Source organism: Myxocyprinus asiaticus, chromosome 35, assembly GCF_019703515.2.
Source record: "Myxocyprinus asiaticus isolate MX2 ecotype Aquarium Trade chromosome 35, UBuf_Myxa_2, whole genome shotgun sequence".
In the NCBI taxonomy this organism is placed as follows: domain Eukaryota; kingdom Metazoa; phylum Chordata; class Actinopteri; order Cypriniformes; family Catostomidae; genus Myxocyprinus; species Myxocyprinus asiaticus.
Genome location: NC_059378.1, coordinates 32,028,988 through 32,044,591, shown reverse-complemented (window position 1 = coordinate 32,044,591; position 15,604 = coordinate 32,028,988). Strand labels below are relative to the sequence as shown.

Sequence of the window (15,604 nt, the reverse complement as noted above, 5' to 3'; positions counted from 1 at the left end):
TACACCACCATTCATTGATGTAAAAACACATTCCAACGCCTCTCGTTTTCCTTGTTAACTCCGTGGTGCAATCTGCTCTGAACAGCCGTTAGCCCGGTAGATGTAATGTGCTGTCTGGAATGGTTTCACTCAACCAGGTTTCCGTGAAGCACAATGCAGCAGAATTTGCCTTATTTTTGCTGGTGAAGATAAGTAATTTGTCCATTTTGTTAGGAAGAGAGCGGAGATTCGCTAGATGGATGCTTGGCAGCGCAGTTCGAAAGCCGCACTGTCGGAGCTTGACAAGCGCTGGCTCGCTTCCCTCGTTTTCGTCTTTTAACATGCTTGTACAGCACCACTGCTCCTCTGACTAAAATTTCCAGCAAAATGTCTGAATAGTCAAAAACCAGTAAAAGATTGTCTGGCGTGTGCTGTCGAATATTCAGCAGCTCGTCTCTTGGAAAACTGATCTGAAATAAATTACTAAAAACAGGATAAAGAAACAAAAACAACAAAAGAACTGGCAAGCTCCATACCGAGGCTGCCATCCGTGGTGCCATGATGTGAATCAGTGTAAATAAATAAATAGAAATCCAATAATAATGAGCAATGTTGATGGGGCATTTTTAATAATGATTTCTTGCATTTACTCAAAGCTAAAATGCACATTGCATGTGTACAGTGGGAATGTAATTAAATATTAGAAAGGAATTTTATTGAACCGTGTCTCATCACAACACAGCATCATGCTTGCTGTTACACACTGCCATCAAGTGGCTACATTGTAACCTTAATTCCATGAATAAACCTGTTTAGGCTAATAATACACAAGAATGTACTACATAATGTACTAATTAAATTAATGTATTTAATTTTTAGAACCATTAATTACTGTAATTAGTATATTTATGTATTAATTCAGAATAAAGGATTTATAGTAACTAAGAAATTCACAGATGCTTAATAGCAGTTACACTCATTAATTAATCGCTATGATTTATGAGACATCTATCTTTTTAATTGACAAATTTTAAATGGTTAAGAATCATGGGTGCCTTGATTCTGAAGCAGTAAACCTCTCCATCATGCATTTATTTGCCTAATTTCACATTTTGGATGTATCCTTTTATAGATTGCATAATAAATTCAAAAGACCAGTTTGTGGTTGTCTGTCTTTATTAAACATTTACACTTATAACAATCACTTTGCTACACATAAACTGGAGACATTTCAACATACATTGATCAGCCACAACATTAAAAACACTCACAGGTGAAGTGAATAACATCGATTATCTCGTTACAATGGCACCTGTCAAGGGGTGGGATATATTAGTCAGCAAATGAACAGTCAGTTCTTGAATTTCATGTGTTGGAAGCAGGAAAAACAGGCAAGCGTAAGGATCTGAGCGACTTTGACAAAGGCCAAATTGTGATGGCTAGATGACTGGGCCAGAGCATCTCCAAAACGGCAGGTCTTGTGGGATGTTTCCTGTATGCAGTGGTTAGTACCTACCAAAAGTGGTCCAAGGAAGGACAACTGGTGAACCGGTGACAGGGTCATGGGCACCCAAGGCTCATTGATGCACGTGGGGAGCAAAGGCTAGCCCATCTGGTCCGAAATTGCTGAAAAACGTAATGTTGATCTTGATAGAAAGGTGTCAGAACACCCACTGCATCGCAGCTTGCTGCGTATGGGGCTGTGTAGCCGCAGGCCGGTCAGAAAGCCCATGCTGACCCCTGTCCACCGACGAAAGCACCTACAATGTGTACGTGAGCGTCAGAACTGGACCATGGAGCAATGGAAGAAGGTGGCCTGGTCTGATGAATCACGTTTTTTTTTAGATCAAGTGGACGGCCGGGTGCGTGTGCATAATTTACCTGGGGAAGAGATGGCAGCAGGATGCACTATGGGAAGAAGGCAGGCCGGTGGAGGCAGTGTGATGCTTTGGGCAGTTTTCTGCTTGTTAACCTTGGGTCCTAGCATTCATGTGGATGTTACTCTGGCACGTACCGCCTACCTTAAGATTGTTGCAAACCACGTACACCCCTTCATGGTAACAGTATTCCCTGATGGCTGTGGCCTCTTTCAGCAGGATAATGTGCCCTGCCACACTGCAAAAATTGTTCAGGAATGGTTTGAGGAACATGACAAAGAGTTCAAGGTGTTGACTTGGCCTCTAAAATTCCCCAGATCTCAATCCGATTGAGCATCTATGGGATGTGCTGGACCAACAAGTCCGATCCATGGAGGTTCCACCTGGCAACTTACAGGACTTAAAGGATCTGCTGCTAACTGTTTCAGATCATCAAACAAGTTTAAATATTAGTCAAAGATAACACCAGTAAACACAAAATGCAGTTTTTAAATGAAGGTTGTTATTATTAAGGGAAAACAAAATCCAAACCTACATGGCCCTGTGTGAAAAAGTGATTGCCCCCTAAACCTAATAACTGGTTGGGCCACCCTTAGCAGCAACAACTGCAATCAAGCGTTTGCAATAACTTGCAATGAGTCTTTTACAGCGCTGTGGAGGAATTTTGGCCCACTCATCTTTGCAGAATTGTTGTAATTCAGCCACATTGGAGGGTTTTCGAGCATGAACTGCCTTTTTAAGGTCATGCCACAGCATCTCAATAGGATTCAGGTCAGGACTTTGACTAGGCCACTCCAAAGTCTTCATTTTGTTTTTCTTCAGCCTTTCAGAGGTGGACTTGCTGGTGTGTTTTGGATCATTGTCCTGCTGCAGAACCCAAGTTTGCTTCAGCTTGAGGTCACAAACAGATGGCCGGACATTCTCCTTCAGGATTTTTTGGTAGACAGCAGAATTCATGGTTCCATTTATCATAGCAAGTCTTCCAGGTCCTGAAGCAGTAAAACAGCCCCAGACCATCACACTACCACCACCATATTTTACTGTTGGTATGATGTTCTTTTTCTGAAATGTGGTGTTACTTTTACGCCAGATGTAATGGGACACACACCTTCCAAAAAGTTCAACTTTTGTCTCGTCAGTCCACAGAGTATTTTCCCAAAAGTCTTGGGGATCATCAAGATGTTTTCTGGCAAAAAAGAGACGAGCCTTAATGTTCTTTTTGCTCAGCAGTGGTTTTCGTCTTGGAACTCTGCCATGCAGGCCATTTTTGCCCAGTCTCTTTCTTATGGAAGAGTCATGAACACTGACCTTAACTGAGGCAAGTGAGGCCTGCAGTTCTTTGGATGTTGTTGTGGGGTCTTTTGTGACCTCTTGGATGAGTCGTCGCTGCGCTCTTGGGGTAATTTTGCTCGGCCGGCCACTCCTGGGAAGGTTCACCCCTGTTCCATGTTTTCGCCATTTGTGGATAATGGCTCTCACTGTGGTTCTCTGGAGTCCCAAAGCTTTAGAAATGGCTTTATAACCTTTTCCAGACTGATAGAGCTCAATTACTTTCTTTCTCATTTGTTCCTGAATTTCTTTGGATCTCGGCATGATGTCTAGCTTTTGAAGATCTTTTGGTCTACTTCACTTTGTCAGGCAGGTCCTATTTAAGTGATTTCTTGATTGAGAACAGGTGTGGCAGTAATCAGGCCTGGGTGTGGCTAGAGAAATTGAACTCAGGTGTGATAAACCACAGTTAAGTTATGTTTTAACAGGTGGGGCAAACACTTTTTCACACAGGGCAATGTAGGTTTGGATTTTGTTTTGATCTGAAAAATTTAATTGTGACAAACATGCAAAAAAATAAGAAATCAGGAAGGGGGCAAACACTTTTTCACACCACTGTATCTTAAATTGAATTTTGACAAGTCAAAATGTATTTACAGATTTCTCAAATTATCATTCTGACCACTCAAATTATAATTGTGACATCAAAATGCAATTGTAGAGATCTAAAATATAATGACTGTTAGTCAGACAAAAGCTTTAAATGCTAAAACGGCTTGCGATACGAGCTGATGGAAGTGGATAGACTATGTATATAGTAAAAAACTAACTGATTTAGACAACTTCACATTTAGTCACATCCAAATAAAAATAAAAATGAATGACTTGAAACTTGCAATGGTTTGTCAGTGAGCCAGTTTTAATGAGCATTCACTCTTAAAGGTACAGCTCCATGCCATCATTCCATCATTACAGAGGAGTAGATGATTGATTAAAATAAAATTAGGTCACTATAAAAAAATTTGTTTTTAAAAAATAGGCGAACAGATAAAAAATACATGAAATATGCTTTTTGCCATATTATTGTAGGTATTTTTTTAAGCAATGTAAAAATAATCATTATAATACAACACATAACCTTGATGAGTTTATGACTTGATTTATAATAGTTAATATAAACATAAGAAAATATAAGTACTGTATTCTTATAAACATTTTAAGATAAAAGGTATTTTTAAATGCCTTCCCTTATAGAAATCTGATATATGGCAATGAATATATAAAACTATAGTTCAGTACATATATACTGTATGTAAACACTCACCGGCCACTTTATTAGGTACACCTGTACATCTGCTTTTTCATGTGATTGTCTAATCAGCCAATCATGTGGCAGCAGTATAATGTATAAAATCATTCAGATATGGGTCAGGAGTTTAAGTTAATGTTCACATCAACCATCAGAATGGGGAAAAATGTGATCTAAGTGATTCAGACCGTGTCTAATGATTGTTGGTGCCAGATGGGCTGGTTTGAGTATTTCTGTAACTACTGATCTCCTGGGATTTTCATGCAGAGAAGTCTTTAGAGTGTAAAGAGAATAGTGTGAAAAACAAAAAACATCCAGCAAGCGGCAGTTCTGCGGGCAAAAATGGCTTGTTAATGACAGAGGTCAGAGGAGAATGGCTAGACTGGTCCAAGCTGACAGGAAGGTGACAGTAATCCAAATAAACACGTGTTACAACAGTGCTATGCAGAAAAGCATTTCTGAACGTACAACGCGTTGAAGCGGATGGGCTACAGCAGCAGAAGACCCCTCCGGATACCACTACTGTCAGCTTAGAACAGGAAACTGAGGCTGCAGTGGGCACAGGCTCACCAAAACTGGACAGTGGACGATTGGAAAAACATCACCTGGTCCGACAAATCTGGATTTCTGCTGAGGTACACAAATGGTAGGCCAACTGCAGCCTCAGTTTTCCGTTCTTGGCTGACAGAAGTGGAACCCAACGTGGTCTTCTGCTGTTGTACCCATCTGCCTCAAGGTTTGATATGCTATTCTGCTCACTACAATTGTACAGAGGGGTTATCTGAGTTACCGTAGCCTTTCTGTCAGCTCGAACCAGTCTGGCCATTCTTCGTTGACCTCTCTCATTAACAAGGTGTTTTCATCCACAGAACTGTCACTCACTGGTTGTTTTTTTTGTTTTTCACACCATTCTCTATACACTCTACAGACTGTTGCACGTGAAAATCCCAGGAGATCAGCAGTTACAGAAATACTCAAACCAGCCCGTCTGGCACCAACAATCATGCCACGGTGGAAATCACTGAGATCACATTTTTCCCCATTCTGATAGCTGAATGCAGACCCATATCTGCATGATTTTATACAATACACTGCTGCCATAAGATTGGCTGATTAGATAATTGCATGAATAAGTAGAAGTACAGGTATACCTAATAAAGTGGCTGATGAGTGTATATATATATATATATATATATATATATATATATACACACACACACACTGGTGGCCAAAAGTTTGGAATAATGTACAGATTTTGCTCTGATGAAAAGAAAATGGTATTTTTATTCACCAAAGTGGCATTCAACTGATCACAACGAATAGTCAGGACATTAATAACATGAAAAATTACTATTACAATTTGAAAAAAAAAAATATCAGAATTTCTTAAACTACTTCAAAGAGTACTCATCAAAAAATCCTCCATGTGCAGCAATGACAGCTTTGCAGATCCTTCGCATTCTAGCTGTCAGTTTGTCCAGATACTCAGGTGACATTTCACCCCATGCTTCCTGTAGCACTTGCCATAGATGCGACTGACTTGTCGGGCACTTCTCACACACCTTACAGTCTAGCTGATCCCACAAAAGCTCAATGGGGTTAAGATCCATAACACTCTTTCCCAATTATCTGTTGTCCGATGTCTGTGTTTCTTTGCCCACTCTAACCTTTTCTTTTTGTTTTTCTGTTTCAAAAGTGGCTTTTTCTTTTCAGTTCTTCCCATAAGGCCTGCACCCCTGAGTCTTCTCTTTACTGTTGTACATGAAACTGGTGTTGAGCAGGTAGAATTCAATGAAGCTGTCAGTTGAGAACATGTGAGGTGTCTTATTTCTCAAACTAGTATGTAATTATCCTCTTGTTTAGTTGTATCTAGGCCTTCCACATCTCTTTCTGTCCTTGTTAAAGCCAGTTGTCCTTTGTCTTTGAAGACTGTAGTGTACATCTTTGTATGAAATCTTCAGGTTTTTTTGGCAATTTCAAGCATTGTATAGCCTTCATTCCTCAAAATAATGATTGACTGATGAGTTTCTAGAGAAAGCTGTTTCTTTTTTGCCATTTTTGACCTAATATTGACCTAAAGACAGGCCAGTCTATTGCATACTGTGGCAACTCAAAAACAAAGACAATGTTAAGCTTCATTTAACGAACCAAATAGCTTTCAGGTGTGTTTGATATAATGGCAAGTGATTTTCTAGTACCAAATTAGCAATTTATCACGATTACTCAAGGATAAGGTGTTGGAGTGATTGCTGCTGGAAATGGGGCCTGTCTAGATTTGATCAAAAATGATATTTTTCAAATAGTGATGGTGCTGTCTTTTACATCAGTAATGTCCTGACTATACTTTGTGATCAGTTGAATGCCACTTTGGTGAATTAAAGTACCAATTTCCTTCCGAATCTGAGCATTATTCCAAACTTTTGGCCACCAATGTGTATATATATATATATATATATATATATATATAGCCAAAATAGAGCCAGCCTAATATGCTGTTGGTCCTCCACGTGCTGCCAAAATAGTGCCGACCCTGAAGGTGTCCTGTGGTATCTGGCACCAAGACATTAGCAGCAGATCCTTCAAGTCCTGTAAGTTGTGAGGTGATTCCGCCGGGGATCGGACTTGTTGGTCAAGCACACCCCACAGATGCTCAATCGGATTGAGATCTGGGTAATTTGGAGGCCAGGGCAACACCTTGAACTCTTTATCATGTTCCTCACACCATTCCCAAACAATGTGTGCAGTGTGGCAGGGTGCGTTATCCAGCTAAAAGAGGCCACTGCCATCAGGAAATACCATTGCAATGAAGGGGTGAACCTGGTCTGCAACAATGTTTACATAGGTTGCATGTGTCAAATTGACGTCCACATGAATGGCCGGCCCCAAGGTTTCCCAGTAGAACATTGCCCAGAACATCACACTCCCTCCACCTTCTTGTCATCCTCCCACAGTGCATCCTGGTGCCATCACTTCCCCAGGTAAATGGCGCACATATACACAGCCATCCACGTGATGTAAAAGAAAACAGGACTCATTGGACCAGGCGACCTTCTTCCACTGCTCCAAGGTCCAGTTCTGACACGTGCGTGGCCATTGTAGGTGCTTTTGACGGTGGACAGGGGTCATCATGGGCACTCCGACTGGTCTGGTGGCTCTGCAGCCCCATACGCAGCAGGGTGCAATACACTGTGTGTTGTGACACATTCCTACTGTAACCATCATTAAAATTTTCTGTGATTTGTGCCACAGTAGATTTTCTGTCGGTTTGGACCAGATGGGATAGCCTTCGTTGCCCTCGTGCATCAATGAACCTTGGGCGCCCACAACACCCTGTCGCCGGTTTGTGGTTTGTCCCTCCTCAGACCACTGTCGGTAGGTACTCACCACTGCTGAACGAGAACACCCCACAAGCCTTGCAGTTTCAGAGATGATCTGACCCAGTCATCTGGCCATAACAATTTGGACCTTGTCAAAGTTGCTCAGGTCTTTAAACCTTCCCATTTCTCCTGCATTCAACACACTGACTACGAGAACTGATTGTTCAATTACCATCTTATCTACCAAGACCTTGGCCTATGGCCTTGTTAGGAGATGATCAGCATTATTTGCTTCACCAATGAGTGGTCATAATGTTTTGGCTTACTGGTGTATATACACATATATACTGTATACAGTATATACTGTGTGTGTGTATATATATATATATATATATATATATATATATATATATATATATATATATATATATATATATATATATATATTATACAAAGATATATAATACTTATAAAACTTCTGCAGATTTTGATGTTGGTCATATTATAATTGCATTATATTATTGCATTATATATTGCATGTATAACAACGAGTAGGTAAGTATTATAATGTATTATAATTGTGGTTACAATTATTTATGAAAAGTTATTACATATTATAAGGTGTATTATTAGACATTATGAATACATGGCTTTACAATGCATTATAAATATGGGCTTCATAGAAAGTGTTACCTTCACTTTCATCCAATGTCTCATCCTAATATGGCAATAACACGTTTTAATTGTATTTATTATAGTAAATCACACTCTTGATTATTTACCATGAGGGAGGTAATATTTTCATACAAAAAATTAATTTAATTCACTCACCTGGTCATTCGGATCCATTTTGGTCATCATGCGTTCTTCTAGAAGGGTAAAGGTTAAAACCTGCAGCACGTACAGTTGATGTGCCATTTCAGCTTTTACTGGTCGATTACCACGAATGATGTGCTGGGGGAGATTTTTGAAGACAAAACAAGAGCTACTTTACTTTTACAGTGTCCTTACTCAAAGAGATTTTGTACGCAAAAGAAGACATTTTTTTGCTTCTGGACATATTCTTCTGAAACGAAATATCTTACAGTGTCATGTTTATTACTTAACACAACTGCAAATGGATCAAAATACTGTCATTTACAGTTTATTTTTCATAATGGTTATGTGCATTTCTCAATATCTAGATATGTTTTCCAAACTCTTTAGACAGTCAGCACAACAGCAGTATCTTTGCTTACAAAATGCATTCAATGAGCAGATCTATAACATTTCATGAAATCTTTTCTCATTCAAACTCTACACGTACAGTGGGTATCCATTCAGAATACTCTTTCTACAACCGTGATCACCATGTGAATGGGTCATTAGCAGTCCTAAACTGCTAAGGGGCGCTATAACCATAGAATTTCAACAGGCCAGAGATGAATGCCTCAGAGCTCTTTCTCCCAAAGTAACGATCATTCAGTTGGAGTCGGTAAGGGCAAGTTAAGCTTGTTTTGCTAACCACCATAAAAAAGAAAAACAGAGGAGAAAGAACAACAACAAACTTAAAAACACAACAAAATTTATTTTCTAGGTAAATGTTGCAATAGAGACGTATGGTAAAGACTTCACTGCAGCATTCAGCATTCACGAGGACGTCCACCCATTGGAGAGTTATTTGTTTGCATTTATTCATTCACATTTCATTAGAGAGAATTATAATTTGTGAGTATTCTTATACATATGCACAGATGTTATGAGCAAGCATCATTATGAAGCATATTCAAACCATTGTGACTTCCAAAACCTGTTAAGACTCAAAACCTGTGCTTTCTTTTAATGCGCCGATAGGCTAGCCCATATTTTCTATTTTTAAACAGGATTATCAAATATGAATTAATTTATATGTATACCATTGTGTCATATTATGTTATATTCTCCTGACAATAAAAACATGAACAGAATCATTATATATGGGAGCAGAATACTTATCAAATGAAATATTATGAAAATATTTGAAAAAGAATAGCAATTTTCCATTACATGATTTAGAGTAAAAGTTAGTTGTGTGACCACATTATTTATATCATACTTGTCTCAATACATGCGTTTGAGTTTTACGCTAAAAACAGGATAACCAGAAACGCTATGCAGATCAAACCTGTAGGTAACGAGCTTTGTTATTAATTATCTGTCCTAGTTTTTTATTAATATTTGCTATTAACCAGTGTTGCCCCAAAGCTTGATAACACTGATTAATTTTTGGAGTGATTATTTGCTTTCAGATACAACCCCAATTGTCTATAGGCAGAAATATACAACAAACTGCATTTAGCACGTTGCTCCAATGGCGTGGAGCGTAATGACGGTGTGCCGGTGTTTGTACGACCAGGGTTCGGTTCTGCATATGGTGTATTATTTTTCCCATTCTGTTTCTTGACTCCACTCTTAATATTTTCTTTATTACTATTTACAAAAAATATAAAATAATATAAAGGTAGTTTTACTATAGTAATATTTTAGTAACCATGATTTTGTGGCAGAAAACATAGACTTAATGATATTAACAATGTTGTTACTACAGTAATATGGTGTTAATATAGTAACCATGTTTAATTTTTTGGCTACAATTATTTTACTACAAAATACCATGGTGATACTATGGTTATTTTATCTGTAGAGGACGTCAGGACAGATCCGTGTTCCAATCGGTTTAGTGCATTATTTAGAACTTTAGAACCCTTTTAACACTTTTTATCGAGACATTTTTCTAGAAACTTTTTTTAACATACATGCGTTTAATCACCAATAGCTTCAGCGATTCACACCTTAACTTGACGGGGGAGGAGGTGTTCAAATCTTTTTTTTTTTAGCTGAAAAAGGTGCAGTGGGGACTCACATGTTGCCAGGCAAGAACGTGATCGATTACATTAGCAACTTACATTAAAAAAATATATTTACACTAATAACAAAAAAACTAAGGGCTTTATTAATTCTGGCAGTTTGTTATTCATTCAATCACTGATTGATTTTATAATATTGCACAATATATGGGAGCAGCGCTTCGACGAGAAAAAGACGTTCAGTGTGGCGGCCGGGGCATGGTCGAGCGTTTGTCCGGAGAGAGAGAAATCGGTAAGGGTGCACACACCTGAGTGCTATAAAGTCTAAAACCTGTTTCTGATTGCAGTAAGCACTGGGGAGAGCAATAAATGAGACCACACCAGAGACGAAAGAGAGACAGCTACCCTTCTAAAAGAGAGTGTCTTAAGTTTAAGCTAAAGAGTGTGACGAGGAGGAGGGCGTGGCCAGGCCGTGATGGAGCACGGCCGGCGCTGAATCAGCTGATCAGCAGGAGAGCGAGATAAAGGGCAGCTGGAGATGCCGGTTCGAGAGAGAGACGCATGTGGCCGCGTTGCATATGTGTCTGTTTACTTTTGTTTTAAGTTGAGTTTCTCATTAAAACTTTGTTTACTGTTCAGCCGGTTCCCGCCTCCTACTTGCCCATCCATATACTGTTACAGTGGTGCTGAAACCCGGGAGGGAGGAAGGATGCGCTGTCGCGGAGTCCTCGCCACTGCCATCCGCCAGGGGAGGAGCGAGCTGGCATCCACCAGAGGGCGGAGGAGCAGTTGAGGACCAGGTGACAGCACATCCAGGAACCGGCGAGCAAGTTCTTCTCTCTCTCTCACTCTCTCTGTGTCTCCGCTTGCCCTTTCCCTCTCCCCACGCCCCCCCTCGTCTCTCCCCCAGGTTCACAGGAGGCGGGGTGGACCACCGGCTGACAGAACGGCCAGAAGGGCAGAGTCTCCCCTCCAGAGATGGGGGGGAAGTTAGTCAGACCGGTGGCGCCCCAGCCTGAATCGGGCAGGGGAGGAGTGTGACAAGGAGGAGGGTGTGGCAGGGCCATGATGGAGCACGGCCAGCGCTGAATTAGCTGATCAGCGGGAGAGCGAGATAAAGGGCAGCCGGAGATGCCGGTTCGAGAGAGAGAGAGGCACGCAGCCACGTTGCATATGTGTCTGTTTATGTTTTTTATGTTGAGTTTCTCATTAAAACTTTGTTTACTGTTCAGCCGGTTCCCGCCTCCTCCTTGCCCATCCTTATACTTTTACATTCAGATTTCACACAATGTCATAATCTGACAAGACCATCATATTGTGAACGTGAAGCACAAGTTAACATGGCGTTAAGAACGAATCTCCTGCCTCGGTAAGTTTTTGTTTTGTTTTTCGTAATTCTGCCATTCAAGCTAATTATACCACTTATTTTCATCTGTACACGGATGCCAACATTATTTAGTACATTTATTCAAAACTCAGCCCCAGTTAAACCGTAACACCAGAGAATGACCCCCACACCCCAGCATTGCTATATATCCAAATCTGTGCCAACTGTCTGTTTACGGACAGATATGTTGTATGGATACATGTTGGTATAGAATATGTTGGCTGGAATGATCTTATAATGCTACCAGTGTTTAGTATTTTAATGTCTTTGTGTTAAGAGAGACAAAGTTGTTTCTGATAGGTGTGGATGTTTTCTATGTTATGATGGAATGAGTTGATATTGAGACGTGTATGAAGTGTTTTGGTTGCATTTTGAAAAGTGAGATTAAACTTCTGTCAAACTGTACGTTGGGAAAAAAGCTGTATGAAGGGTTTGGAAAAAGTGTTTTCAATATTGAAAAATGCATTTAACCAATTGTACAAAAAAATTCTATCGTGTTTTGGGAAAGAAAGGTCTGTGATCTGTGTGATATTAAATATATTTAATCTAGGACTTTTTGGTTTGCAACTGTTGGGATTTAAAGCTTGAGGTGTAATAATGTAACACTATCACTATCATTTCAAGTCATTTTATTATGATGGTCCATTACTCTAACCTGAAGAATATGTGAAAATGTCATCATCATTATGTGATAATGTGAAAAACAACATGCTGTTTGCTGGACTTGTTACAAATGATAATATTGGTGATTTACAAACAATCACATTTGAATCTTTGCTATTTGAAATTGCATTAGTGGACACCCTGTTTTACAGAACATTCATGTGCGCTATGAAAAGGTTTACTGTAAATATTTCTGACACTTACATTGAGTATGATGGCACGAAGATGTTTCTGTTCCAGTGTACCTGCCATCTCCTGTAATAAGCACACAAACACACACATGTTGGTTTCAGACATTATCGAAACAAATTTATAATATTTTCTTCAAATAAAATTAATGACTCTAAAAATATCAAATGGTGTAACCATCCAGTATAAAGTTCTAATATATACCACTTAAGGCTGGATTACACTACACGACTTTTAAAATCTGAACAGACTTTAGTATGATACTAGGCATCATACACTTATCAACTTTGAAAATCGCTATATACAAAAACTGGGCATCACACACAAAACGACTGAAAATCACAGATCCTCACTATTTCTACAACATAAATTACACATTTTCATGCCTAAAAATGTAAATTTGGAAGCCGCATTGTGTTATTTAAAAAAAGTATGCAATTCAATACGTCTTCAAAATTCCCAGTCGAGGTATGACTGTGTGTAGTTTATGTTGTAGTACAAAACGTCCAAATTTCGTCAAGTAATGTTTACCACCTTATTTTACTCATAAGTTGAAAAACCCCATTATAACCCCATATGGAAATCCTGAGGGAACCCATGCCGAATTCTCTTCTGGGTTTTTGGACTACAACCTGAACAGCTCTATTGCCTGCTCACCATCTGCCTTCAGATTAGAGTCGCGGAGCATCATACACTATGAGATTTCCTCTGTAGTCCTGGACAGTCAGCTAAAAAACATCAAACATGTTTGATATCCTCTGACTATATGGAATCAAAATCTTTACCCATCATACACTACGTGATTTTCTATGAATCTGACTAGCCAAAAATCTTCAGACTGGAGCCGACTAGCATAGACTAGCCTGATTGAAAATCGAGGCTATAATCGGGGCTAAAGTCATGTAGTGTAATTCAGCCTTTAATAATTATTTTGAAATAAGAATAAAGTCATACAGTGCTTGGAACTACATGAGGATTAGTAAGTAATAACAACATTTTTATTTTTGGGTAAACTACTCCTTTTAAGTGAACGTGTGTGTGTGTGTGTGTGTGTGTGTGTACCTGTCGTCTGTCCTCTGGTGTCTTGAGGAACAGGGCATTGATAAGAGCAATAGCATATGTCTGAATCTCTTGATTAGACCTGCAGTAAAAAACAACACAACAGTTAGAGGTATCATGCTCCTAGACTGCTGTAACAGTTCTAGAGTTCATGTGTGTATCTCAGGGTTCAGTTGATACATGCGCATGCGTGCATGTGAGCATGATAGAATCATGTACAGTGTGTGCGTGTGTGTGTGCGTGTATGTGCTCACACTTGCAGGTGTGCGATGAGTTGTCCGACAGTGATCTCCTGAGCGACGCGCTGGTACAGACTGTGACTGTTCAGCACCATACTCTCCAGAATTGCCAGAGAACGCTGAAGAATTGATACGTCTACCATTGGCTGATTCACATAACCTGCAATCTAACACATAAAACACAATATACGCAACAATCACCAATCAATTAATATGATACTCAATACAATGTTAAAATATACTGTATAATGTTATATTGCCCAGCCCAACTTCCACTGTAGAAATATTGTTCAGCTAGGACCTATGCTCTTTGTTTCTGATGCAGAGAAGCTAATTCATGCATTCATGACCTCCAGGCCAGATTTTTGTAATGTACTATTGGGTGGATATCCAAATATCCAAAATAGTTCTTAAAAGATCCATTAAATATGATCATATCAGCCCAATTTTATCATCACTACACTGTCCACTTGATAGGTTTTGTGTCAATTTAAAAATTCTGCCATTTATACAGGGTTCTCACTCTTTAAGGCACAATTTTCCAGGACATTTTATGTAACCATGGGGTGTAATATTTAAGCAAAAATACACGAGAGGTCACGATGTATATTATGGTTATTGGATGGTTATTTTTTTCTGAATTCTGTATTCAACAGTTTAATTACATTTTTTATTATCAAAACAGTAAAAATAGATTTTTTTGTTTTCGATATAACATTGCATTATTTTTAAGTGCTTTTATACAAAATCCTCATGGCACAGTCTTAAACAAAACTGGAGATATTTTTGTCAAATTAATTACTGCACAACAGAACATCACATATGTGAAATATTGCTTTAATACATTATTATTATTATTTGATTACAGTAAACATTACATTAATATACAGCAGTAATATATTACTATATATAATCCCCATTTCACGTGTCCATTTAAATTGAGCTATTATTTTGTTGTTTCTGTGTGTTTTTGACGGTTGTTTCTCAACTCTGGATAAGCAGTTTGCTACGTGGCCCAGTGTGATTATTAAACCCCAAAAAGCTGTGATACTAACAATCATGTTAAGATAAATGATAGCCATTTCTAAAACTCCAACACACCACAGAAATACACATTTTCTTATTTCCTGCTTTGTAATATAAACTAATATAATACTAAATGTTTTTGCGTTGTACTTTTAGGAATAGACCACAGAAAATCCCTTATCTGCTGGCCACTAACATGAATAACCTATTAGAGGAACGCATTGCATGGTGTTTTCTTACTGAATTGTGTTCGAGTCAAAAGCTCACCATCTTTAAGCTTGTTCTCTATAAGTCAAGCATCCAGATACTCACAGACTTGTGGACAAACAGAATAATATCTCGAGTTTTAGGCTAATTGATCACCTCTCAATCGCTGCTACTCTTGTTTTTGAGTGCAGCACCAAAAGATGTGTTTCTTGAGTGCAGCTGCATGCGCAGCGCAAAAAGAACATTACCTTGACCCTG

At 39.0% G+C, this 15,604-nt stretch overlaps 1 protein-coding gene across 5 annotated transcripts in view; it reads right to left on the bottom strand.

The window, feature by feature from the left end:
- The window catches only part of elmo2 (engulfment and cell motility 2), a 216,402-nt gene that overhangs the window by 101,905 nt on the left and 98,893 nt on the right, over positions 1-15,604 (bottom strand). For 4 of the 5 annotated variants that reach the window (XM_051672277.1, XM_051672279.1, XM_051672280.1 and 1 more), the window contains 4 exons: positions 14,129-14,280; positions 13,878-13,956; positions 12,831-12,881; positions 8,583-8,705 (listed from right to left, as the gene is read on the bottom strand). In XM_051672277.1, coding sequence (XP_051528237.1) covers positions 8,583-8,705; positions 12,831-12,881; positions 13,878-13,956; positions 14,129-14,280 — 405 coding nt within the window. The remainder of the gene's footprint in view (positions 1-8,582; positions 8,706-12,830; positions 12,882-13,877; positions 13,957-14,128; positions 14,281-15,604) is intronic. The other variant, XM_051672278.1, reaches the window with a different exon arrangement.